Source organism: Zootoca vivipara, chromosome 1, assembly GCF_965207765.1.
Source record: "Zootoca vivipara chromosome 1, rZooViv2.hap1.1, whole genome shotgun sequence".
In the NCBI taxonomy this organism is placed as follows: domain Eukaryota; kingdom Metazoa; phylum Chordata; class Lepidosauria; order Squamata; family Lacertidae; genus Zootoca; species Zootoca vivipara.
Window position 1 is genome coordinate 21,209,029 of NC_142582.1, and position 25,194 is coordinate 21,234,222.

The 25,194-nt window shown below is 42.9% G+C and overlaps 1 protein-coding gene across 1 annotated transcript in view; it reads right to left on the minus strand.

Annotated features, from left to right (window-relative positions):
- Positions 1-25,194, minus strand: part of PDE11A (phosphodiesterase 11A) — a 163,192-nt gene that overhangs the window by 92,304 nt on the left and 45,694 nt on the right. Inside the window, exons 3-8 of the mRNA XM_035112278.3 lie at positions 14,738-14,827; positions 12,883-13,023; positions 8,294-8,358; positions 5,112-5,250; positions 2,735-2,810; positions 1,792-1,859 (exon numbers count right to left, since the gene is read on the minus strand). Coding sequence (XP_034968169.3) covers positions 1,792-1,859; positions 2,735-2,810; positions 5,112-5,250; positions 8,294-8,358; positions 12,883-13,023; positions 14,738-14,827 — 579 coding nt within the window. The remainder of the gene's footprint in view (positions 1-1,791; positions 1,860-2,734; positions 2,811-5,111; positions 5,251-8,293; positions 8,359-12,882; positions 13,024-14,737; positions 14,828-25,194) is intronic.

Genomic DNA, 25,194 nt, shown 5'->3' on the forward strand with positions numbered 1-25,194 from the left:
TGACGCATGAAAAGAAACCTCCCTCTCCGTCAGCTCTGCAAACAGCCCCGTTCCTCCTGCTTGCCTGCTTGAGCCAGAGAGGCAAGGCTGTTCTTTGGACCAGCAGAGCTGAGGTGCAGGGAAGAAGCCTCTCTGCATGACATCTCTGCAAGCTACCCTGTCTCTCCTGAGCTTGCTCATGAGGAAGAAGGAGCACTTTTTCATGCCTTTAAAGCCCCCTTTGCTGCACTCTGCCTGCTTGTGAGCTGAGCTACCAAGCCGGCAGAAAGCAGGGTGCTGCCTTGAGCCTTCCAGTCGCTCTCCCAGACAAAGGCTGTTGCTTCAAAGTTAAGGGTGATGGTGGTGGTGGTGGGGAAATTGTCTTGCCTCTTTTGCTCCATTCTGCATGTTTGTGAGCTACATTGGACTGCCTTCCCTCCCTCCCTTCTCTCTGTGTTATTGTCTGTCTCCCCATTTTTTCCTCCTTACCCATAAACTCTTCCCAATTCTCCCTTTGTCCTTTCACACATTTGGTTCCCCAACCTTATACATCATTACGTGCTGCTGCTTCATTTTTCTTCCCTTACACCCACCCCTCCTAGCAACAAATAAAAGGATTCATTGAAAAAAAAATCTGGCAACCTTAGTCTAAAAGGTGGATGCACTACTGCAAAATACGTATTATCAGTTGAAGCAGTGTGGCTAGCAGGAGGCAAAACTAGTATGCAGCACAAGACAATGGTCAATTCATATACAGAGCATCTCTGTTACCACAAAGCTATGGCTCTGGAGATCTACCGCAAATCACTGTGGATAATAACAAGAGAGATGGACCAACGATCCGATTCTTTAGGTCCAGAGTAGTTTGAAATTAACCAATTCTATCTGATGAGTTATTCTCAAATTAGAACTATTTTTGGAGGTAATTCTCCATCCTGGATTCAGTGCCATCAACTGAAACATTTCCTAGCCTACAATTTTAGAACTGGGATGATGGAAGCAAAAACGTCTCTGTCTGAATTACTACTCTTTGAAACTGTAGAGGAAGAAATGGAAAGGGTTCTTGTTTTTGACCTATCATGCTCTTATAAGCTACAGAGTGGGAAATGAAAGCAGTAATTTTCAAACCAAATGGAATAATGCTTTGGGAATTGATATTTCAGATTCTGTTTGGCACTTCATTTTTACAAAAGGCCCTGCAGCCTCTCCATGGAGAAAACTGAAGGAAAGCCATTACAAGGTCCTTTAAAGCTCCATCTCATCTAGCAAAAATGTATAATAATTACTGTGAGATATGCTGGAAATGTTAGAAACCTTACGTTTCCGTACTTTGTGGAATTGCAATAAGACTGAGAAAGTCTGGAAGTTATTACTAGGATCTTAGGACTGGTAATTCTCAGAATGCAGCCTAGCCACACTTACAAGAAAATCCATTCCAGTACTTTCACTGATATTTATTTATGAGTATATGTAAAATAAGATCAGGACGAACATGCCTTTTTGCGTACAACACAAATGTAGAGGAGACTCCACTTGCAGAAATACATAGGCTGTATTCCAGCCCAAGTTTAGCAAATCCTGTTGGTATGAACAGGAGCATTGCAATCCAAACCTATATAAATTTGTTGAGAAGCAACTCCCACCGTGTTCAGTGTAGCGCAATCTCAAGTAAATGTGCAGAGGCTGCAACCTTAAAGCAAGCAATTACTTCGGTCCTGCTGAAACAAATAAACATCAATGTCAAAACTGGATTGTGTCCATTACCTGTACTGCTCAAGTAGAAGTCCCTGCTGCAAACTTAACATTTCTCACCTCAAAGAGTCGCTGGTCGGCGTCATCAAACGGTTTCCCATCAAGCCTATTCAGCACTTGAGCTACTCCTGCGAAAAGTTAGCAAACATAGTTCATTTTATACATTAATTCATTGTTGTTGTTTAGTCATTTAGTCATGTCCGACTCTTCGTGACCCCATGGACCAGAGTACACCAGGCACTCCTGTCTTCCACTGCCTCCCGCAGTTTGGTCAAACTCATGTTAGTAGCTTCGAGAACACTGTCCAACCATCTCGTCCTCTGTCGTCCCTTTCTCCTTGTGCCCTCAATCTTTCCCAACATCAGGGTCTTTTCCAGGGAGTCTTCTCTTCTCATGAGGTGTCCAAAGTATTGGAGCCTCAGCTTCAGGATCTGTCCTTCCAGTGAGCACTCAGGGCTGATTTCCTTAAGAATTGATAGGTTTGATCTTCTTGCAGTCCATGGGACTCTCAAGAGTCTCCTCCAGCACCAACATTAATTCATAGCTTCTTGTATTGTATTAGTTACTGGCTTATTTATCAAAACTGTATGTGTCAGCTAAACCAAATGGGGGGAAACTCTCTCCTATGCCTGATCGCATTGGCTTAATTAATTTGGCTGTCAGTTGGGCTGTCTTAAGTCCTGTATCCAACGAACCTTAAGGCCAGCACATTATCTCAGTACTTTACAGCTAAACTAGGAACAGCTAAAAATATAGCGTGGGGGGAAGCAATAATTTTAAAAAAAACCCAATCAAACATTATATCTATTAAAACATGCACAATAAAAACATCAAAGCACCAGCTCGTTCCTTAAAAACAGTCAGTTACCAAAAGCCTGTTGTGTGAAGAACGTCTTCAACTGCAGGCTGAAAGCCAACAAGCAGGAAGCCAGCCAATGTAGCTTCTCTAAGGAGGGAGTTCCAAAGTCTAACAGCACAACCACGTTATTGAGAGATATCTTACCAATTATTTGGTGACTGCTATTCCATATAGGGACACAGAGAACAGATCTTATATGAAAGCCAGAAATCTGGTCAGCCTAGGACATGAGAACAACACAATTAGTGACTAGCATGGCATATGACTTAGCATTTGTCCAACATGTCTAGCAAGTGATATGCGCAAAAGGTTGCATTACTACAAACAAATTGAAATTCAAATACAGTACATGTATACAGGCTGTACTACTCTCAAGCTCAAAGAGAGCAGGATTTCAACCCTCCACCCTTACATTAGCCTATATGGGAAATTGTCCAAATACATAGAAGGATCCAGATCTGTGCGAGATTGCAGGCACATAACTATGCATGACTGCTAGTTAGTGCATGAAGGGGTTAAGTATCACAGAGCTGTATTGCTGGATAGGCTCAGATAGAGCTGGAGAGGGAGAAGGTTCAGCCTTTCTACTTCCTCTCTCTATCTATCTAACTAACTCTGCACACCAAGGAAGACATTTGTAAGCTTGCTCCCAAGCTTTGAGCATGTGTCTATAACTATCTTGCTGTATTTTCTACCCAAGTGTATTTTGCCTGTATTATCTTTGCTGCTGCATGGAACAATGTGACCTTGAATTTGTAAGTAAAGCGTTTTAAACTTACTTAACAGTGTGTGGTCTGCTCATTGCCAGAGGGGTAGAAAGAGGTCAGCTGCTATGTGCAGCTGAATGGGATAAGAAAGGTCTAACAACCTATATTCCTAATGCTTCATTGTGCTGCTTATTTTTGTGAGTAATATTGTATTACTGGGGCTCTCTGTGTGCTAGCCCCATATTTTGAGTCCAGGCACCCAACTGTTTCTTTTTGATATTCACTTACACATGGGTCCACAGGGATTCATGTATTTTTCATCCCACCAAATCAAGGCTTGTTCTGTACGTTTATGAGGGCTCAAGCAGGCTCAGATTAACCTCCTTCCTTCCAAAACAGGCACGCAGCTTTCTAATTTTCACTATATTCAGTACCAAGAGCCATATAACTATCAATACATTAAACCCCAAATTTATATGGAGAAACACCAAGATTAATTGTACCAAATCACCTCCTTCCTAGGTTTTCTAGCAAATTACAAAACTGGTTTTTGATACTTTACATGGTGCTCCAAAATCTAAAGATCAAGTCTAAAGAGGAAGAATAAATTTGTAAGTTAATAAATGTGGAAAGAGTTTTCAGTAATAGTCATGCTGTGTCATTGTTGTTGTTTTGTAAAGCACTATATGGGATGCTGACTCCAGCAATACTGGGGCTGCTCTGAGTACGCCCTGTGTTTTATTTTATCTACTAAACTAGTGGTTTTCAGCCCGTTCAATAACGGGCGCTAGAATCCTGGGGTTCGGAGAAGCGCTTGCGCAGCGCGTCTCCGAACCCTGGGACCTGTCCTTGCTGTCGGTGGCAGGGGGACAGGAACGGAGGAGGAGAAAGCGCTGCTTTCTCCTCCTCCGTTCCTCTCCCGCAGCCGCCGACAGGAAGCAGACATCCCAGGGTTCAGAGAAGCGCTTGCGCAGCGCTTCTCCGAACCCTGGGACCTGTCCTTGCTGTCGATGGCAGGGGGACAGGAACGGAGGAGGAGAAAGCGCTGCTTTCTCCTGCTCCGTTCCTCTCCCGCAGCCGCCGACAGGAAGCAGACATCCCAGGGTTCAGAGAAGCGCTTGCGCAGCGCTTCTCCGAACCCTGGGACCTGTCCTTGCTGTCGACGGCAGGGGGACAGGAACGGAGGAGGAGAAAGCGCTGCTTTCTCCTCCTCCGTTTCTCTCCCGCAGCCGCCGACAGGAAGCAGACATCCCAGGGTTCGGAGAAGCGCTTGCGAACATGGTGCCTTCCAGAAGTTTTGGGTTCCAACTCCTATCAGCCCTAGCCAGCATGGTCAGGGGTGATAGGATCTGTAATCCACAGCATCTGGATGGAGTCAGTTGCAGCAGTAAGCATGTAGCAATAAGCACAAATTTGCTTGAGATTTAGGCAGCCTACTGTTTGAACCTCCGCTTGAATTATTTCTTGTTTTGTTAACTTGGATGCATTTTGCTGCTCCTAAAACCTGGGAACCTTCTCCGAACCCCAGGATTCTAGCGCCCGTTATTGAACGGGCTGAAAACCACTAGTTACCACATAAATGACTAAACCTAATGGAATAAAGTTAATTCAGAAGAGGGAGAGTAGTTGTGTCCTGAATGTGGTTATGCCAGTATCTGATCCATTGATAAAATGAACACTGAGCTGGCAGAGCAATTTATAAACATGATTCAGATCACAACGGAAGGTATCGGATATAATGGAAGTAGCTAAGATTTTTTTGCGATTTAAGAGAATACAGAGGTTTGTAATTATGTCGGTAGAGGATGCCTTACTTCTGCATCAAAGCGAGGATCTTGATATGCATCGCTGATGTTCACTGGGAGGCCCGTGGAAGCTACGAGTTCAGCAATACTATTATTTACTAGCCAGTCTGAATAAGATGAAGACGGTTTCTCCAAACTGTCTTTGAAGCTATCATAAAGGCAGAGCAGAGGAAGAAAAGGGTATAGTCACTGTTGCTTGAAAGCCCATCTTCATAAGTCTGGAAAGCATAGCCTTATATCAGGATTACCTATAAAAATTCAGAGCAGCTCAATGGCATTAGGTACAGAATAATACATCCATTTTATTTATATGCTTATTTCCAGTATTTATTTATTTTTTAGAGAAATGAAGGATGTGATCAAAGTGGCTAAACAAGGAAATTTAAATTAATATGCAAAAAGGTAAGAGTAAAATAGGACAACACCGTGGTTATGGAAAAAAGCAGACAGAACTCAATTAACAGCGACAGACAGATCCTGAAAGATGAATCCCCGGAAAGGTTTGCTGAAATAAACCTGAGTCGGTTTGGATTATATATTTGGAGTGGTGCAGCCAAGCACTGGTCCGTTCATCTTCCTCGCAGCATATATGAAGGTGGCCCAAGGTGGCTGGCCTAAAATATTCTGCTCTCTGGAGTGAAGGGCAAGATGGCACCCCTCCCTTCCACATACACAATCTGATGAGGTTGGCAGTGAATCTTGAAGGACAGCATCTTCCATCGAACTTGGGGGCATGAGGCTAGGTAAGAAGGCATGGGGCAGATTTCACTGTACACCAAGCTCTGTCCTCCAACACCTTACACCTGCTCTGTGCCCCCAACTCTATGTCCCTTACTTATGCAGTTGATCCCCCCGAAAAAAGGTCTAGACATGATGTCCCGCATGTGAACATTCAATGTGAGGATGGAGACTGCTACACCAGGGAGGGCAATTTGTTCTCGCTCTCCTCCATGCGACAGGCCAAAAGATATCATCCAAACTGACTGCAAAGGGGCCAGGTAAATTTCTCGCGGGAGACTGTTCAAAATGACAGATTCCATTACTGAAAACACCTAATTGCAGGGGAACTCAAAAGAAAGGCACAGAGAGGTTCTTCTTAAAGGTTATTAAGAACTTTGAAAGATCTATATAAGCACTTAATATTGTGTCTAGAGCAGGCATCCCCAAACTTCAGCCCTCCAGATGTTTTGGACTACAATTCCCATCTTCCCCAACCACTGGTCCTGTTAGCCAGGGATCATGGGAGTTGTAGGCCAAAACATTTAACAAGATGTTGCATTTCTGCACCTTTACACATTTAGATGTTATACTGCTATCAAAGCATGTATTGTATAACTTTATTATTTGAACTGAAAACCACGTGAGTGAGATTTTTCTAAGACTTGCTGTCCTGTTTTCTTTTTTAAATAAGTTTTATTTATAAAACTTTTTCCTTTTAAACAGAGAACATCAGTCTATGGAGAATTATGCAGCTAGCTAAAAACCATTCCCTTTTCTGTGGCTGATAGATCCAGCTGCTTTGTTGCTTATCCATTTCTCTTTTGTCACAGTATGCTCTGCTCTGAGACTGATAGTCATGGTATTTTATTCAAAACAGTTAGAAAATTTATGTTGCTTTCCTTCAAATTTTTTAATTTTATTTTTACTTTCAACTTACAAAATTAGCGGAATGTAATGTTGCTTATTCACCCCCCTGTTCATATAATGGCTCATATCTTAGACTTCTGCTGAAGTTTTGACTGTAAACAGAAAATTGTTTGAGGATGTCGTCATGAAGCCTCACATTCAGTCACTCACACGCAAATTAAGCCAAAATACTTGGAGTGAGTCCTGATTTGTTCCATTGAAGAGTTGGTGCAAAAAGTTTTATAAATAAAACTTATTTAAAAAAGAAAACAGGACAGCAAGTCTTAGAAAAATCTCACTCACGTGGTTTTCAGTTCAAATAATAAAGTTATACAATACATGCTTTGATAGCAGTATAACATCTAAATGTGTAAAGGTGCAGAAATGCAACATCTTGTTAAATGTTTTCAGTTTATTTCAGCAGCTTTGGGAACACCGAGGGGAAAAGAGCCTTTGAGGGCAAGGTTCCGATTACCAAAGCACAGAGCTCATAATTGTGTATCTTGCAAAATCCATCATGAAGCGGGCAGAGATTTAAAGCGCACAGCATCAATTAAGATCTTGACATTATTACATGACAGGGGGATGAAATCAGTACTAGATTATGTGTGACAGGTTTTAGGAGCAGCAAAATGCATCCAAGTTAACAAAACAAGAAATAATTCAAGCGGAGGTTCAAACAGTAGGCTGCCTAAATCTCAAGCAAATTTGTGCTTATTGCTACATGCTTACTGCTGCAACTGACTCCATCCAGATGCTGTGGATTACAGATCCTATCACCCCTGACCATGCTGGCTAGGGCTGATAGGAGTTGGAACCCAAAACTTCTGGAAGGCACCATGTTGGCTACTCTTGCTCTAGAGATGTTCTATCAAATTAGAGTTTCTTTTAGAATCGGGTTTCCGAAACTGGGGTCTCCAGCTGTTGTTGGGACTACAACTCCCATTATCAATAGTTAACAGGACCTGTGGTCAGGGATGATGGGAATTGGAGACCCAGATTTGGAAACCCTGTTTTTAGAAGGTGGTTCATCTGAATTTGGAGGAGAGTCAATCTATGTTGCACATACTTAGCAATCAGGTTTGTACTTTTGGTGTACTTTAAGCTCCTTACTTTGAACAGACACATAGTGTTGGTGGCACAAAGTGTTTTCCATCAACTTAGGTTGCTGCATCAATAGCAACTCTTCTTGAGAGAGGTAACCTGATCACAATAATCCATTCTCTTGCATCACCAGGTCTACTGGTTACCATAGCTTGTTGTAGTTTATGCAGGCACTAAACCTATACCTGCACCATCTGAGAGAAGTATTACTTTCTCTGGTACAGCATATTGTAAAATGCAATACTTAAAAGAAACAGCACAAGATGGAGGAGGGGAAGTCATGCTAATTTTGTGCAACGTGTAAGAAATTGTGAAATAAGCTAACTGAATAGAAAAGCTACTAAATTCAGGCCTGGGGGGGGGGAAATCACCTTTATAAAACAGCTATTCATAGACAGTCCAACAATCAATGATTATTCATTAAAACTTAATCCATTGCAATATAAAACATGAGATCTAACCTATTCTCTGCATCTGCACTGCATTTTGGAGACATCAACTCGAAGGATTTGGTGAATTTCACTACCTGTCATGGTAAAACAAATACACATGAGTCTCAGATTCCCGCCCCCCCCTCTGACTTTTTAGAAACACAACAGTGGAAAAATACATGTTCAAGTGATAAACAGTAGCCACAAAGCAACTCTCTATGCTCACTGCATAGAGCCCACTTTCCCAATTAAATAATGCTGAATGAATGCAAAACTCATTTGACTGCAAAATGATTGCTCATATAGATTAGAGTCACAACTCCAGATCACAAAGTTTACCTCCATAGCATTCTTTTTCACTTTAACGGCTCTCATGGTGAAGCATGTTGCATACTTTCCTTGTTTTTCCCCAACCATGTTTTTGTAAGTAATTCTTATTTTGTTCATCCCTAGCTAGCAGGAGCAGTGGTCACAGATGATGGAAATTGTAGTCCAAAAACAGCTGGAGAAACAAGTTTGGGAAACCCTGATCCAGATTTAGGTTTGGCAGCAAGCCCCTGCCTTGGAAGCTCCTGTTAAGAGACCCATTAGTGGTTTGCAACCTGGCCTAAGGAAGTTCTCAGCAGAAGCACTTCTACCATACAAAGGTCAAGGTAAAGGGACCCGTGACCATTAGGTCCAGTCGTGACCGACTCTGGGGTTGTGGTGGGAGCCAACGTACAGCTTCCAGGTCATGTGGCCAGCATGACAAAGCCGCTTCTGGCGAACCAGAGCAGCACACAGAAACGCCGTTTACCTTCCCGCTGTAGCGGTACCTATTTATCTACTTGCACTTTGACATGCTTTCGAACTGCTAGGTTGGCAGGAGCTGGGACCGAGCAACGGGAGCTCACCCCGTCGCGGGGATACGAACCGTCGACCTTCTGATCGGCAAGCCCTAGGCTCTGTGGTTTAACCCACAGCGCCACCCACGTCCCATACAAAACTAGGGTATAAAAATGAAGAAGTATATACTTATTAGGTTTTTTTGGTAGTATTAAATTATGAAATACCAATAAGTAAGTAAAATTAAAAACTGGGTTCCCAAATGAATGCTTTGACTTATGGTGTACCCTAAGTCTGGAAAGTTTTAAGATTATTGACCAGAGATGGCGAACCCTCTTACTGTTGTGGGACTCCAACTCCCATCAGTCCCAGCCAGCATGGCCAATGGTCATGGATGAGGGAAATTTCACTTGAGGATTATGCAAATTGCCTAGATGGGCCAAAAGTTCAGCTCAGTGTAAGGCTCCATCATGCATTAACATTGGAATCAAATTGATCCACACTGTCACATAAACATGTTCCTTGCCTTCACGTAAAAAAGAGAGATATGGGATAACTTTTAAAGAATCAGATCTTCAGGATTTCGCCAGTTCTAACACTGAAGAAGCCTACTGCAGGTGCAAACTTAAAAGTGTATGAAATAAATAAATAAAAACTCTGGTGAGCAAATTCAGATTATAAACTTTCACAGTGCCAGCTTACACTTCAACATCAGGAAAATAATAATTCTTACACTAGTGGAGGAATATTCCCCCGCCATGCAATAATTTATTGGCATCAGTCAAAATAGAAGACAAGCAGCCTATATTCTTATATAATAAGAGCGACAAGAGTCGAACCGAAACCAGTGGTTCCAAACTATAATGAAACCACCACTGGCAACAGGGATTTGAACACCGACCAATTGCTTAGCTGTAACTTCCATGCCTAAAACACACTGTCAGGTGGTCTCCTCAGTACTGTCTGTTTCTTGAAAAATAGTAATACATTTCAAAGCAGTACACACAACGTTCACTTTGCTTCTTACGCATCTCACGATTCCAGCACTTGTCAATACAAAGTGAAGCTTGCTGCCTAGTTTGTCTAGGTGGTAATACCCCCATCTGTCTTCTGACAGCCACCTCCAGCAATCCTTCGGTTGCTTCCGCATACTTGTGTTTTAACCAAATGTCACAGCACCAGTGGGTAAGTGACTGACATGCTGATTCAGAGCACCAATCAACCATAAATCACACTTTCAGGCAGAGAAAGCAGGGCAGATCCTGTAGCAATCGTCACGGGGTGAGGGGTGGGGGTGGGGAGTTTGTTGCAGTCACTGTTATAAACAGTGATCATAGCTCAAAACACCATAAGGAGGAGTGAGAAAAAGCACTCTCTGTCTTGGGTGGTGTATTTCTGCTACCATTGCTCCTAACAGCAATGAAGGAAGGGTGGGAAGCATTTAGGGACTTGGTAACAGAGGAAAGGTTGCATGCCTTTTCTGTGTGCAACCCACCTAACCTGCTAGTGAGATTTAACAGACAAACCATAGTCTCCAGTGTGAGCAAAGGGACAAGCCATTTTGGTGACTTGGCTACCAGAGTAAATCTCAAGGGAATGTCTGGAGAATGCTACATCTGAGTGTTATCTTGGCACCTGATGTGAGAAGCAAACAACTCAGCTTGGCTTGGCTGCCTGGATTGAGCTTCTGACTAAGTTATTGACCTAATATCCCCAAGGTCTTCGTGCAGACTGGGTGAGAGCAAGAGCAGAAGGATTTAGGAACACAAAACTGGAGAAAGAAGCAGACAAACATGTGTGTCAGTCTCTGAAGATCTGCCTGCTTTAAGATTAAGATGCTGGGACTTGACAGTGAAGATCTGTGAAATATATTTTATTATATGCACATTTAGACAATGTGCCCAACATGTTAAAAGAGAATGACAGCAGCCTGAATGTGCAGTTAAAATACCACAAAGTCAGCTTCTCACCATGTGTGGAAAGGCACAACACGAACACGTACTTGCAATCATGAATGTAAGCAACCCCCTGCACCTTTCCCTTTCATGAAGTCTTGTTCCTACTTGCCCAAGCATGACTATAGCATTAGGAGAATGTGTTTCTGCCTTATTTACTGGCTACAGGGAGCCATCTATGGGTATAAGCACTCCAAGTTAGGACTACTGCTATTATTACACTGGTGTTTTTGTCACCTAAGTGTCTCCCTAGGGTATTCAGAATCTTGTTAAGAGTAGCAATAAGCATATGAGACCAGACAGAAGCATAGGCCAATAGAATAAGCCAACATAGGCCAACCACTTTGATTGGCAATGAGTCATATTCTATCAAATAAAGTATACCAAGGGTTGTTTGTTTGTTTGTTTGTTTGTTTGTTTGTTTTAGAGGCAGGTGATATTCCACCCTTGTCAAATTTTCAAGTGAGGGATTAGTAAACTGCACTGTACAAAATTAAAGGTTACGAAACGGTCACTCTGGGCATATCTGTACTACAAACGTATACTGGTCTTATGGCAGTTCCACTGTCATGGCTTCCCCAAAGACTCTAGAAACTGAAATTTGGTAAGGGTGCTGATAATTCTTAGCCAGATGCCCTCCTGGTCCATTACTGTTGCCAGGATTCTCTGGGGAAGAGGGAGCCACTCTTAAACAACTTGTTAGTGGTGTAGTTATACTCATCCTGATATAATTCAAATGTTAAGGTGAAGATATAATAACAAAAAATACTTCTTTTAAAAATAGAAAAATGTGCTTTAAAAAAGATGCACTGTGTTACATAAGAAACCAAAGAGTTTGTACGGCGAGGAAGGGGGGAATAATCACTCATTTTCAAGATGTGTCAGGGACACATTTTCCCTCCAAAACACAGAATAGATTTTTTTTTTTAAAAAAAAAAGAAGGTGTCACGGGAGGACTCAAAAGCGTAATAGGTGATTTTTGCATCCCCAGTAGGAGCCGATTTCACCAACCCCTAGGTACGACTCTACAGCTGGGGGTAAAGTTGCAGATTGTTTGGCAGCTATGATGAAGCAGAGTCAAATTGACAACTGGTGGCTTTTTCTGTTTGGAGCAGGAAAGAACAGTGGCAGGGGGACACTGACTGCTACTGCTCAAAAATACCCTACCCATCTCCACCACCACCACCCCCCCAAATGAGGGAAGCATTGACTGCTGCTTCATTGCAACCATTGGGCACCACTGCCCAAACTCGCTCCATTCCTCTTCAGGCAGCAATGCCCAATAGAACACTCATTCCCCCCCCCCACTCCCAGCCTTCATGGAGGAACATAGGAAGCAACTCCTAGGGGCCATGGGGTCTTTGGCCTCCCCAAATAAAATATTTGAGCCACGCCCCCCCCCACCGAAGTTGATGGTCACTGCCATTCAAATGGTGTGTGTGCACCACATCATGTGATCAATTATGTAGAGCAGGCCTTACCTGCCGCCATAGCTGCCAAGTTATCCCTTTTTTACAGGGATTTTCCCTTATGCTGAATAGGCTTCCTCGCGAGAAAAGTGAAAACTTGGCAGCTATGCCTGCCGCCCCCGCCCCCCAATATTTTGTTCAAGTTGGCATCCTTGTGAGGGGAAAGCAACAGAACTAGCATTTAAATTCTTTGGCAAGGGCAGCCAAAAGTGTGTGACCCCTGTACAAAGGTAAGCATTTTAATTCGGTGTTGTATCTTGCAAGAGAATTTACAGAGTAGTAACCTAACAGCATTCAACAGATATTTATCAGCTAAAATAAGTCATCATAACAGAAATGCAATAGAGCTGAAATCTGAAACACTACTTACTGGAGACTCAATGTCCTCGAGCAGCAATACCGAGCAGCGGTCACACTTTAGTAGAGTTTGGGCTCGGTGCATAATTTTCTTCACAATTTTCTCTAGGTCTGTCTGTTCTTCAAATAGATCGTTAACCACCTCCAGCAAGGCCTATATATATGGGAGGGGCAGCTATTACAATTTGAATAAATTATTGGACAATTTCCCCCAAACAAGCGTTCTAAAAGTGACTTTGTAATATGAGCTTACTCCTTCTAAATTAAATTTAGGTGCCCAAAACAGCAATGAGCAAATGTCCCTGTAAAAGATCACGGAAATCCATAGCTGCCAAGTCTCCTGTATTCCCCGGGAAACCCCATTTTTCCAGCCGTTTCCCGCTGGCAGCCCGGATTTAAAAAAAACCTGTAAATCCCCCGGATTCTTACCAGCCCGGGTAGGCTCCTTCTGCGCATGTCTGGAGTCTCTGGACATGTGCAGAAGCGATTTCTGGCACTGCAGCCATTTTGGAAATGGGCAGAGCATGCATAGAAGCGACTTCCGGTGCCGCTCTGCCCAGTTCCAAAATGGCCGCTGCGTGAATTGCAGCGCTGCAGGCATTTTGGAAATGGGCAGAGCATGCGTAGAAGCAACTTCCGGTGCTGCTCTGCCCAGTTCCAAAATGGTCGCAGCGCGACTTCCGGTGCTGCGCTGCGCCGATCCCGGATTTTTCAATCTGGGAGTTGGCACCTATGCGGAAATCTGAAGAAGTATCTGAAGAAGTGTGCATGCACACGAAAGCTCATACCAATGACAAACTTAGTTGGTCTCTAAGGTGCTGATGGAAGGAATTTTATATTTTGTTTCAACTACGTCAGACCAACACGGCTACCTACCTGTAACACGGAAATCAGTGTTTTTGTTTGCTCATTTTCTCAATGGGGCCCCTGATAAAACGTCACTTCAGTGTTTCATGTATGCCTTAAGCTATACAAATTAATGGAACTGATTGCATTAGGGCTCTGTTCGAAGCGCCCTTCCTCCCAGACTTTCCTCAGACACACAGATTCTTTTTGCAAGATCTATCCCTAGCCTTACGTGCCAAACTACTTGATGTGTAAAGTTGCAATAAAGTTGTGTCCTGTTGCTCTCCTGAATATGTGCCAGATCCCTAAGCCCTAGCTTCCCAATTTCCTCACAAATGTCACCCACAAGATCGGGAAGTGGGGGAGGGGGGAATCAAAGACTCCCACTGAAATGTCAAAAATAAAGACTTGTTTTTTTTCTACAGTAGTCAAGTCGTACAGAACACAAGAAAGCTCTTTGCAATGCTTGTGCATTGTGCTCTCATGAGTTGCACACTGTAACATCCTGATAAAGCTTTTAGTGGTCACCATTTAACTCAAAAAATGTTGGCATCATAATGTCAGAGGAAATGAATTACTGTAGAATTACTACTGGTAGATAAAAAATTGGGTAAAAACATCTGTAACTGCAAGATACCCTTTGCATATGAAGCTAAAACCATAAAGAACAGGAAGACAGGAAATATATATATTTACACTGCAATTCTATGCATGTTTACTCACAGAAGTTTCACTGTGTTTATTCCTAGGAAAGAGCACGTAAGATTGTAGCTTTGCTGATACAAGATATTCCTCACTCTTGAGCAGAACAAAATATTGCAATCAGTGCCAAAATACATATCACTGATTAACAAAGTGATATGTATTAAGTGTATGTGTATTTTCAACAAAGTGTCAATGTTCTCTTTAGAAATAATAATGATTTATCTCCAGTCACCTGACCTTTTATCATGTGATCATGCAGAGATAGCATATGAAATAAAAGTTAGTGGCAGTGGCCCAAATTGCAACTTTTCACTTACTCTGCTTCTATCATACTCCTTCCTGGAAGCAGCAAACAGCTGAGCGTTAGATATGGCAATCCCGCAAAACGGAAGATACATCTCCATTACCTGAAGCAAAAAGGAATTATCAGCTATTAGAAGTTGTTATTGTAATTAAAAGTGACTCTTCAATCTAGCTCTCAAAGAGGTTGGTATGCCTGTCCACTTCACACTGCAGGTGTGGTGGTGGGGACTTATATGGTGAAAAGCACTTCCATTTCTCTCAACACAAAAAACTAGGTCTTGGGGATAAGAACAGTCCAGAAACAAAACCAGGAGTCAGCAACCTTTTTCAGCCGTGGGCCGGTCCACCGTCCCCCAGACCACGTGATGGGCTGGACTATATTTTTGGGGGGGAAATGAATTAATTCCTATGCCCCACAAATAACCCAGAGATGCATTTTAAATAAAAGGACACATTCTACTCATGTAAAAACATGCTGATTCCTAGACAGTCCGCGGGCCGGATTGAGAAGGCGATTGGGCCGCATCCGGCCCACAGGCCTTAGGTTGCCTATCCCTGAACAAAATGGCTGCCTCAAACTTGTCACTGTGCGGTTGAGAGTTGGGCAGGCTTGCTTTAGAGCTGCGCTTCAGGCACCAAATATGGGCACCAAAATGATTTGAAAGGAGGAAGAGAGCTTAACAAGGCTTCCCACAACAATGGCTAGGCTTTCTCTCCTTTCCGTATTTCTAACGTTTAGGAGCAGGCCGCTTTTGAGGAACAACCATTAAGAGCAGACTTCCGGCTGTTGCCACCATTCTTAAGTGTGCCCCAGATAAGGAAACATACACATCTCAGTGGGAGAACCTATGATTTGCATGCAGAAGGTCCCTGGTTTAAACCCCGGCACCTCCAAGAAAAGATTCCCTGCATGAAAGCTTGGAGAGCTGCAGTCAGTCACTACAGACTACACTGAGCTAAATGGACCAATGGTCTGATTCAGCATAAGGCAGCTTCCTATGTTCTTATTCCCAGAGGTACTCTGTGAAACAATACCCTCATGTCTTGATTGTGGGCTTCCCAGAGGCATTTGATTGGCTTCTGTGGTAACAGGATTTTGGACTAGATAGGCCTTTGGTCTGATTCAGGGAGGTAGGGTGTCCTCTAATATTATTGTGCTATGTTTTTTGGTTCCCAATACCGCCCCATTTCAAAATTCCCCAACATATGGATACCAGCACATCATGGAGAAATGTTCTAGCCTTGTCTTCTACACGATGAGCTATTTTGTGTGTGCACGAAGACGTAATATGGGAGGCACCATCCAAATAGTGTTGATCTTAACAAAGGTTTTCTGAGATGAAGAGCTGCCATGGCCCATGGCTAGGTTTGTACATGTGTAATTTACCTTGTCACCAAAAACACACAACTTTAAAGCCATTTCATACATTGCACATAGTTTACATTATTGTCCCCCTGTCCCTCCAAAAACAACCATCTGCAATAAAATGATTGGCTTTCCAAATGGGTGTGCTTTCGGTGAAAAACACACACGCTTGTGCTACATTTCAGACATACTGTATCACTCTGTAGAAAAGGGTGGATTCAATTTTTAGTGCTATGTTGAACAAGACTGGTGATTTATAAAGAACCTTAGGGGTCAGATTTCAGCCAGTGCCCACGTTTTAACCTTTGCTCCTCCAACGGCCAAAGGGTGGTTCAAAATAAAATGTCGTTCAACAAATAAATTCTTATCTTGCAATTCTATGACACATAATACTAGCAATACTAGATTACATGTTCTTCAATATTTTATCAGGAGAAAGAACTTCAGCTAAAGAATAAAAACTGTTCAACACTGTGCAGTACTTGATCGTTTTCACCTCAAAATATTCTTTTTTTGCATGATTCTTTTTTATTCTAACCTCATGGGTTTAAAATAAATGAATAGGTTCAGAGTGGACTATTAAATCTAAATCCATATCCTTATGTTTTAGCTAATATCAGACACACTTCACAAAAGGAAAAATACTACAATACTACAATTCTATTCTTTCTTTTGCAGGAAGATTTGTTTTTACTTCCTTTGAAAGCTCTTTCAACAAAGATCCCATGCATTCAAACATCTTTCTTTTAAATTGGCCGCCTCCTTATATTTATGAAAGAAATGTGCTCCTTAGTATTAACAAATATAATAAATACAAATTCATTTACTTTTTCTACTTTATGAAATACAGATGAATTCTAACAGTTCAACTGAGAGATTAAAATGTTTTGTAAGTCATGTAGAGTTCTTGGTTAGTGATAATGCAGAAATAACTTTAACGATAATGATTATTATAATAGTAATAATTTTAAACAGCAAACATTCAAGCACAAAATATTTATATATGGCATCTGAACCTTTAAAAAGCTAAAAATCCCCAAATGCCATAAGTTCCACCTCTGCAAGTTGTACAGATAGATCATTTAAAGACCATGTTTTGAAACAGTTAGCACCAGCGACCATTATTAATAATTATTATAACAACTAAAAACTCTAAAAGCAAACGTTTTTACAAAAATACAATTTAAATTTTCTAAAAAGAAATCATTTCTAGATTTAATTCATTCTGGGTTTTAAATTGTCCAAACATGCACATTCCTACAAACAGTGCAGTATGCTTTACTGAGCACATGAATCCACAGGCTAAGAATCAATTGAAATATGGTTAGGTGAGAACACTCAACCAAATCACATTATGTTTGGGGCATCTGCGCACAGTGTGTCTGGCAACTCTTACAATCGAGGCCTCTGATCAAATAAGAGCATGGCAGAAGTTTGTCCTTCGCAAACATATTTCTCAGGGGAAGGACCCCCCCCCTATTTTTATTCTAAAAGTCATCCGCTGCTGGTGGTTTAAGCTGTATCCTATGGGCCCTAAATCAGGCTTTACTGGTCTCGTATCAAGAGCAGCATATGCATTTTTTATGTATTCTGTTTTCATAAGGTTTCCCAATTCATTGTCTCTTACCTACTACAATATACCATTCCATGTCCCTCATTCAAATCCCAGCCACCAATTTATTGGATGCCCTTTGGCAAGCCACAGAGGGAAGATGATGGTGTTCTAACATACAGATTGTCTTTAGGGTGCTCAGATTAAACCACGCTCCCGCCCACCCCGCCATATAAGGCGGAATCACTGAAGGGTCACTTTGCAGATATATTACTCTTGATTCAATGCGCAGGAGGAGCACTTAGTACTTCTTTGGTGCTCACACAAGTACTCCGCAACATTCGTTAGCACTTGAGCTAGCACCAAAATATCCTGTGGCACCAGTGGGAATGGTATGCCATTTATGGGAAAAGTATTTTCGATGTGGATCCTGAATCACAGCATCACAGAACTGCAGAGTTGGAAGGGGGCCCAAGGGTCATCTAGCCCAACCCCCTACAATGAAGAAATCTCAACTAAAGACTCCCTGACAGATGGCCATCCAACCTCTGCTTAAAAACTCCCAATGAAGGAGAGCCCACCACCTTCCAAGGGAGTCCGTTCCATTGTCAAACAGCTTTTACTGTCAGAAAATTCTTCCTGATTTTTAGTCGGAATCTCTTTTCTTGTCACTTGAAGCCATTGGTTCGGGTCAGTCCATTCCGCCATAAGGAGGAGTGGAGGTTGTGGGCCCACGAGGCCGACACGTGGGGGGAGGGGAATGGTTGCCATTCCCCCAGCCCATTGGCTGGCTCCCGGCCGCGGCACTCCCTTGGTGCGTGCAATCAGGACGTTCCAAGGAGGCGCGGATTGCTGATTTAAGAAAGCCCGCAGCCGGGAATCTGCCTCTCTCCTCATTTTATCCTCCAGCTGCTTCGTTTTCCCACCCACCCTCCCTTTAGGCAGGTCTCTCATTTGACATTGCTATGGACATCAGTTGGTCGCCATTGAGGAGCCTGGTAGGAATTTTCCCACTGGGCAAATTGGCTCTGGCCTGGTGGTTTTCGCCTACCTCGTAGTAACTCGTCACAACTTTGGTTTTGGCGGTAGGCACTGGATTATCTCTGAAAGGTTACTAGTGGGGGGGGAGGTTGCTGCCATCACCTCCCCCAAAATGCTGAAGGGTACTCCCTTAAGGAGTCCGGGGCGTGGCCAAGTCCGAAGCCGTGGTAGGTGAGGGCCTAAAGGCACGACCCCTAGCAGTTGCCCCAGGATGAGTTCCTAGTTCATGTGCATCGCAGGGCTCATCCAACGGTGGTTAACCCTTCACAGACTGCCAGCACAGCGGGCCTATTATGCCCATTAACCTTATGCCATGTGTCCTGTGTCATTATTCATTCTGGGGAGGCATCGGGGTTCACCACACAACTACTAGTATTTCTGACTATAGGATCTCAACCCAGTAGTTCCTTCAGCTTTTTTTTATTAAAAAATCAGCCTTATCAAAGTCCAGAGTGCATGTTCGAACATCCATTGATGTGTTGCTAGTAACATCCTGTTTTGTCCGATTGCAAAGCTCTCGGATGAAGTTAGCCTGAATTTAGGGGCTGTGAAACATTAGGGCTATTGGCAATGCTTCGCTCCTTCCTGAACAACTGGGCAGGAAGTGTATTTACAACAGCTTCAAATGACTTTATTTGTCTTCCTTCCCTTTCTTCAGGGTGATATGTGCGAAACGTTCGGAGAAAAACAACAACACAGAACAAATGGCTCAGTGAACATTCTGTGAGAACAACATTATGAGCAATGTTACCAGCTTACATCCTGCAAAATGTAGAAACAGGGCTCCACTTAACAGGGTGCCAGTACTGAAGCTACCAAATGAACTGCTTGATAACTTGTGTATTAACCTCACATGAATGCACACGAAATACATGCAAACCAAGTGAAACATATGTCCTGGTCATATTTCAAAAGGTCTGCTCTACATAGCTGTGCACTGGAATTGTTCAGACATTGCTACAGTTAAGTCATTTTAGATTCTAGACTTAATGCTCTTGCAGGAGCATTGCCACCCTCTGTCCCCCACTTTTGAGGGTAGTGCATATTACTTGCATTGGCAGGGGCTTGGAATAGTTTACCTTTGAGGTCCCATCCAACTCTATAGAATTATATGTTTCTACTTCAGAATGTGCTTTGCCGCACCTACTACAGTTGCAGGACCTCTTCCCCATTCTTCTGAGTGACACCCTGGAAGTCTGCCCCCCCCCCAAGCCCTCCCTGGAAGGTACCATGGTACGCATGCATGTTTTGCCGCAGACAACAAATGTAGCTTTTTGGTGCAGTATTACTACTGCAAGTGGCCAGTGCCTGCAAATGCAAACAAAACATCTGCCAAAGAAAGGGCAAACCAATCTATTCCTATGTCCATATTCTGGAAGAACTGCAACCAGCTTTTCACAAATGTCTGCTATTGCACACCAAAATAACAACAAGCTGACTTCTACATAATCTGGATAAATCACAAGTTCTTTATTAAGGTCTGGAAAGAGTCTCCAGAATGCAGCTGTACATAACATGGGATTATACAAGCGGGAGCCCTGAAAAACAAAGCTCCGTCACAAAAAGCATTTGTACACACAGGAGCTCTTTCCAGACCTTATTACAAGCAGTGAAGGCTGGGTACTTATGGGATTCCACTCCTGTGCCACCCACACATTCAAAGAATGTCAGAAAGGGGCTGGAAAGAAAACAGTATGAATACACAGATATGCAAAACTAAGACACTAAGGTGTTTGGTATAGAAAACGCTCAGGGCCGTCTTAACTGTTGGTGCTAGGGGTGCACAGCACCCAGGCGCTGGGCTCTCAGGGGCGCCAGGCTGAGAGTCCGGGGCCAAGCATTGGAGTCTGGGGAAGAGCTGCCGACAGCTGAGTGGAGCAGAGCCCATCAAAGTGCTGTGGGCAGCTCTTCGCCGGACTCCAACGCTCACCTCCGAACTCGCGCCAAGCCGCCTGCAGAAGAGCCCGCGGGGCTCTGACAAGCTCTGCTCCACTCGGCTGTCGGCTCTTGCCCCAGCTGCATGGCGGCTAACAGTTTCAGCGCCATGCCCAGAGTGATGTGTAACATTGTGGGCACTGTGCGACGCATCCTGTTGCATGCGCCGAGCTGCGGGTTCCTTTGGTGGCTTTTCTGCTGCCAGCGCACGATCCCAGCGCTGCCCAACGTGGGGCACTAGCGCAGAACGACAGGGAATGCAAGTGACCGCGGAGGAAACATCTCCGGACAGGATCTGCCGTGCGCCACCGGCAGCAACAAATCCCAACGAATGGGGGTCCTTGCGTCCCCCAAACATTCTAAAGGTAAACAACTATTTCCTTTTTAAAAAAAAGTCAACAACTTTGGCCGTTCTCTCCCTAAAAAAAGGTCGACAACTCTTAACGCTTAAGGCGGCCCTGAAAATGCTGCAGGTTGAAGTGGAAGAGACAAAGTAGTACAATTTTAAAATGAAGTAACTGAAATTATTCCACACAGGGTTCCACATATTTCATTCTGGCTTTATCTGTTGTCTCTGGTTGCCACCAACCCTTCCCTTTCCTCCCCAAGTCATCTGTATGTGACAGGGAACTTAAGGCTACATTCAGAATACAGTTAATTCTATTTCCCTGATGTTTCTCTATCTATTAACTTCTATACTATATTTGAGCTCTCGTGTGATGTAAAAGCCCCTCATGGAAATCTAAATGAAGTTTAGCACTTATTTCCATGTTATTTGATTCTAGAAATAATCTGACTGCAGCAGCATTAACCTGGAACATTGCGAAAGTAAACAAAAATTGGGGTGGTATACCAGCATTGATTTGTTTCCTGCCATTTTCATGGGTAAATCAGGGGAAGCAGAACCATGCAGGTGTGGAAAGTGTGAGGAAGCAGCCATGTTGCCTGTGATCACTGGTGTGAATGAAATTCAGTGCAACATGGCAGTAAAAGCCACTGGTCCATAACACAACAGGTACTGCGGTGTGAAAGGAACATTAGAAAACAAGACAGAAGCATCATCATTGTAACCAGGAAATCCCCATGTCCCACAGTATTCCCCATGTCTGAATGCACCCTAAAGGAAGTTTTGTATTTTGCAGGGCATTCAACTATTCATTTACTAGAAAATAAGGTCCCACGACTTTCAAATTTCCTCATTTTGTACTTTCTCTACATTCCGGACAAATTCATTAGCTATGGCATTCAGGAGCCAAACCAAAGCAGTGTCAGGAGCAAAAAGTTATTTCTGCAACCAAGAAGAAAACAACTGTGTACCAAAATGGTTTATCCTATCAAGCCACAGATTTGAGTTTCCCAAATAAAATCAGTTTCATTAGGCCTAGCGCCTCCAGCTTATTTTACCGTGACCTCAAAGTTATATAAAAGGAAGCAAAAGCAAAAACAGCTCATATCTAACTTGAGTAAATACACTTTATTAAATTTAACATGTTAAGGTCACTCAGGCGACACATTCATGTATTTTCACAAGCAGCGAGGGCAGCTATACGGTTTTATTATAAAGTCCTTCTAGATGTCCACAGAATTTGTAGCCCGAAGAAAGTAAATAATGACTTCAGTGTCTTCTACTACCTGAAGGGACAGAAAATGATTCTCTCCCTAGATCAGGATTGGCAAATCTTTTTCAGGTCAAGAAACCACATTTGCTCATGGACAACCTTCCATACCAGTGGCGGGCTGGGTTAAAGGAAAAAAAGTAGACAAAGCAACAGAGGTAATCCATAACTTTGTAAAGTAGGCGGCATTCAAATAGAGGAAGTGTGTGGCTGTAGAGTCCGATTTGGGAGAACGTGTTTTATTTCAGGTTTTGCAGATTATGGTGTCTGGTTTTGCTATTACAGGTACACCATGGCATTTCTTCTCTCTGCGTTCCTCCCAGGGGTCATTCTATCTCTGGTCACTGCTGTGGATGCACAACATGACTGTCTACCTCCAAGCATTTGCGATCATCTGCAAGGGATTCCCATATGGCAGGGTTAATGATGCCAGCCTTCAGGTCATGATTGCAGGATGGATATTTTACAGAACGGATAATTCTCCACATTTGGGCTGATGCACAATGCCGTCAGCTTCAGCGTTATTGCCCGGTGAACAACACAAGCAAACTGAAGCACTTCAGTATGATTAAATGAGTTTCAGTTATAGATACTGGAGTTCAATGGAGAGACTGTTAAATGAAATCAGCTGGCCTTTCAGGTGAATGTATGTAGGGCTAGATACTAGACTATAGCTTGTATTTTCTGCTATGGTCTATGGAGTAATGCAACAAACACCGTTCTGTTCTATTCCGTAACTTGTTATTAAGATAGGGGATAATCAGTTGAAGTGAGAACAAGTGGAATTTTGCGGCGATGAAGTATCAAGTATAAAAAATGTTGATGCTATAATGACTGACATCCACTTGATGGCACTATAGACATACGATTTCTGTTTATAAAGGGTGGTAGCAAGATTTGCAGTTAGAACTGTTGGGGAGCAAAACATTTCAAAAACACTGTCAAAACAAGAGTTTCTTTTCTAGGCCAATAGAAAAATCTCACCTGGAACTTTAACTACTTGTGAGAAAGCTTTATAGAATTCACAGACTTCTGAGAAAACCAAGTTGCAGAACAGGAATCGTTCCCCACCCCACAAAACAAAAAAAACGAGAGTTTAATCAATCAAAACATGAAACTTTTGAAGTCATGAAGTATTAGGTGCTTATTACTCTTATTTTATTATTCATTTGTTTGACATTTATATTCTTCCCCCCTTCCTCCAAGGAGCTTAGAATTGCATATATGGAGCATGGGGGTCGCTTAGGGAATATTTTCACAGGAATCCTGTGAAGTAGGTAGCTCTGAGGAATAGGAATTTGTGCAAACACACCTGGATTTTGCACACCCACAACAAACCACTCTGGTCTAGTCACTGGTCCCGATTACAGTCATACCTCGGGTTACAGACGCTTCAGGTTGCATCTTTTCAGGTTGTGTCCCACGCCGAACCCAGGTTGTGGTGCTCGCGCATGTGCAGAAGGGCTGAATTGCAACCGCGCATGCGCAGATGCAGTTGCAAACGCACGGATCACATTCGCAACCCAAGCGTCCACTGTACTAACTTCATAGAAGGAAAACAAACTGATGCACCAAATGCTAATTCACATGGGAGCCCCTAATATATGCACAAATAGTGCTGCATGCGTTTAAACAGAGGCAGTTTATCCCCAAGTACATTCCTCTGAGCAGATAATATTTTTTAAAGTCCATTTATTTCAGTGGGTCTATTCTTATCATGACTAACAGGGGATATTCAGCCATTATGTGGATGTGCTTTTTCCCTCTCAAAGGATGCCAAGAGAAAACAGAAAATAACAACAGAAAATATCAGAATAAGCAATCTAACAAAATATACTGTAGCGTAAATCGAAATATAAAATATCATCCCCATGGAGTGGTCTCTAGTCCACAAAAGCTTATGGCGCACTGAAACTTGCTAGTCTTCAAGGCACGGGATAGCCAACCTTTTGGGGCACAAGGACGCATTCGAAAATCGAAGAAATGTCATGGGCAGCTCTGAAAACCGTTTCTTATTTTTATCTGTAAGCTACCTTGATTCCCATCAGGGAGAAAAGCAGGGTATATATAAATACTGTAGTATAATAATAATAATAATAATAATAATAATAATAATAATAATAATAATAATAATAAAGTGGTGGTGCTCAGAACCTCTCCCAAAACAGGCAAAAATCCTGCCCCCAAACAAGTAACAAAAAGAAAACATAAGTGGCCACTCAGAAGATGAGAACAGAAAACAGACAGCTCTCTCAATCAACCAAACAACAAAAATGCCCAAAAAAACTGATTCAAAAACAAAAATTGGATGGAGCACAATCCCCATGGCACCATAACTGGGGCTCCTAGCTTAAAAAACAGCCTTCCTGTTTTTGCTTCAAGAAACATGTCTATACATCTGGAAATTAATAAATGAGTGTTATAATTATTGTGACTATTCCCTCTCCTCCCTCCCATCAACCTCAGGATAACCTCCCTACCGGTATTTAGGTAAAGGTAAAGGTAAAGGGACCCCTGACCATTAGGTCCAGTCGTGACCGACTCTGGGGTTGCGCGCTCATCTTGCATTATTGGCCGAGGGAGCCGGCGTATAGCTTCCAGGTCATGTGGCCAGCATGACAAAGCCGCTTCTGGCAAACCAGAGCAGCACACGGAAACACCGTTTACCTTCCCGCTGTAGCGGTTCCTATTTATCTACTTGCATTTTGACATGCTTTCGAACTGCTAGGTTGGCAGGAGCTGGGACCAAGCAATGGGAGCTCACCCCGTCACAGGGATTCGAACCGCCGACCTTCTGATCAGCAAGCCCTAGGCTCAGTGGTTTAACCACAGCGCCACCTGGGTCCCGGTATTTACCGTAGGTTCCTGCTATTTCCAATGTGGTGTGTGTGCATTTCATTTGGTCTAGCTTTAGCACAGACTGATGCTGGCGGCAGCCTCTTCAAAGCCTGCACAAGCTTG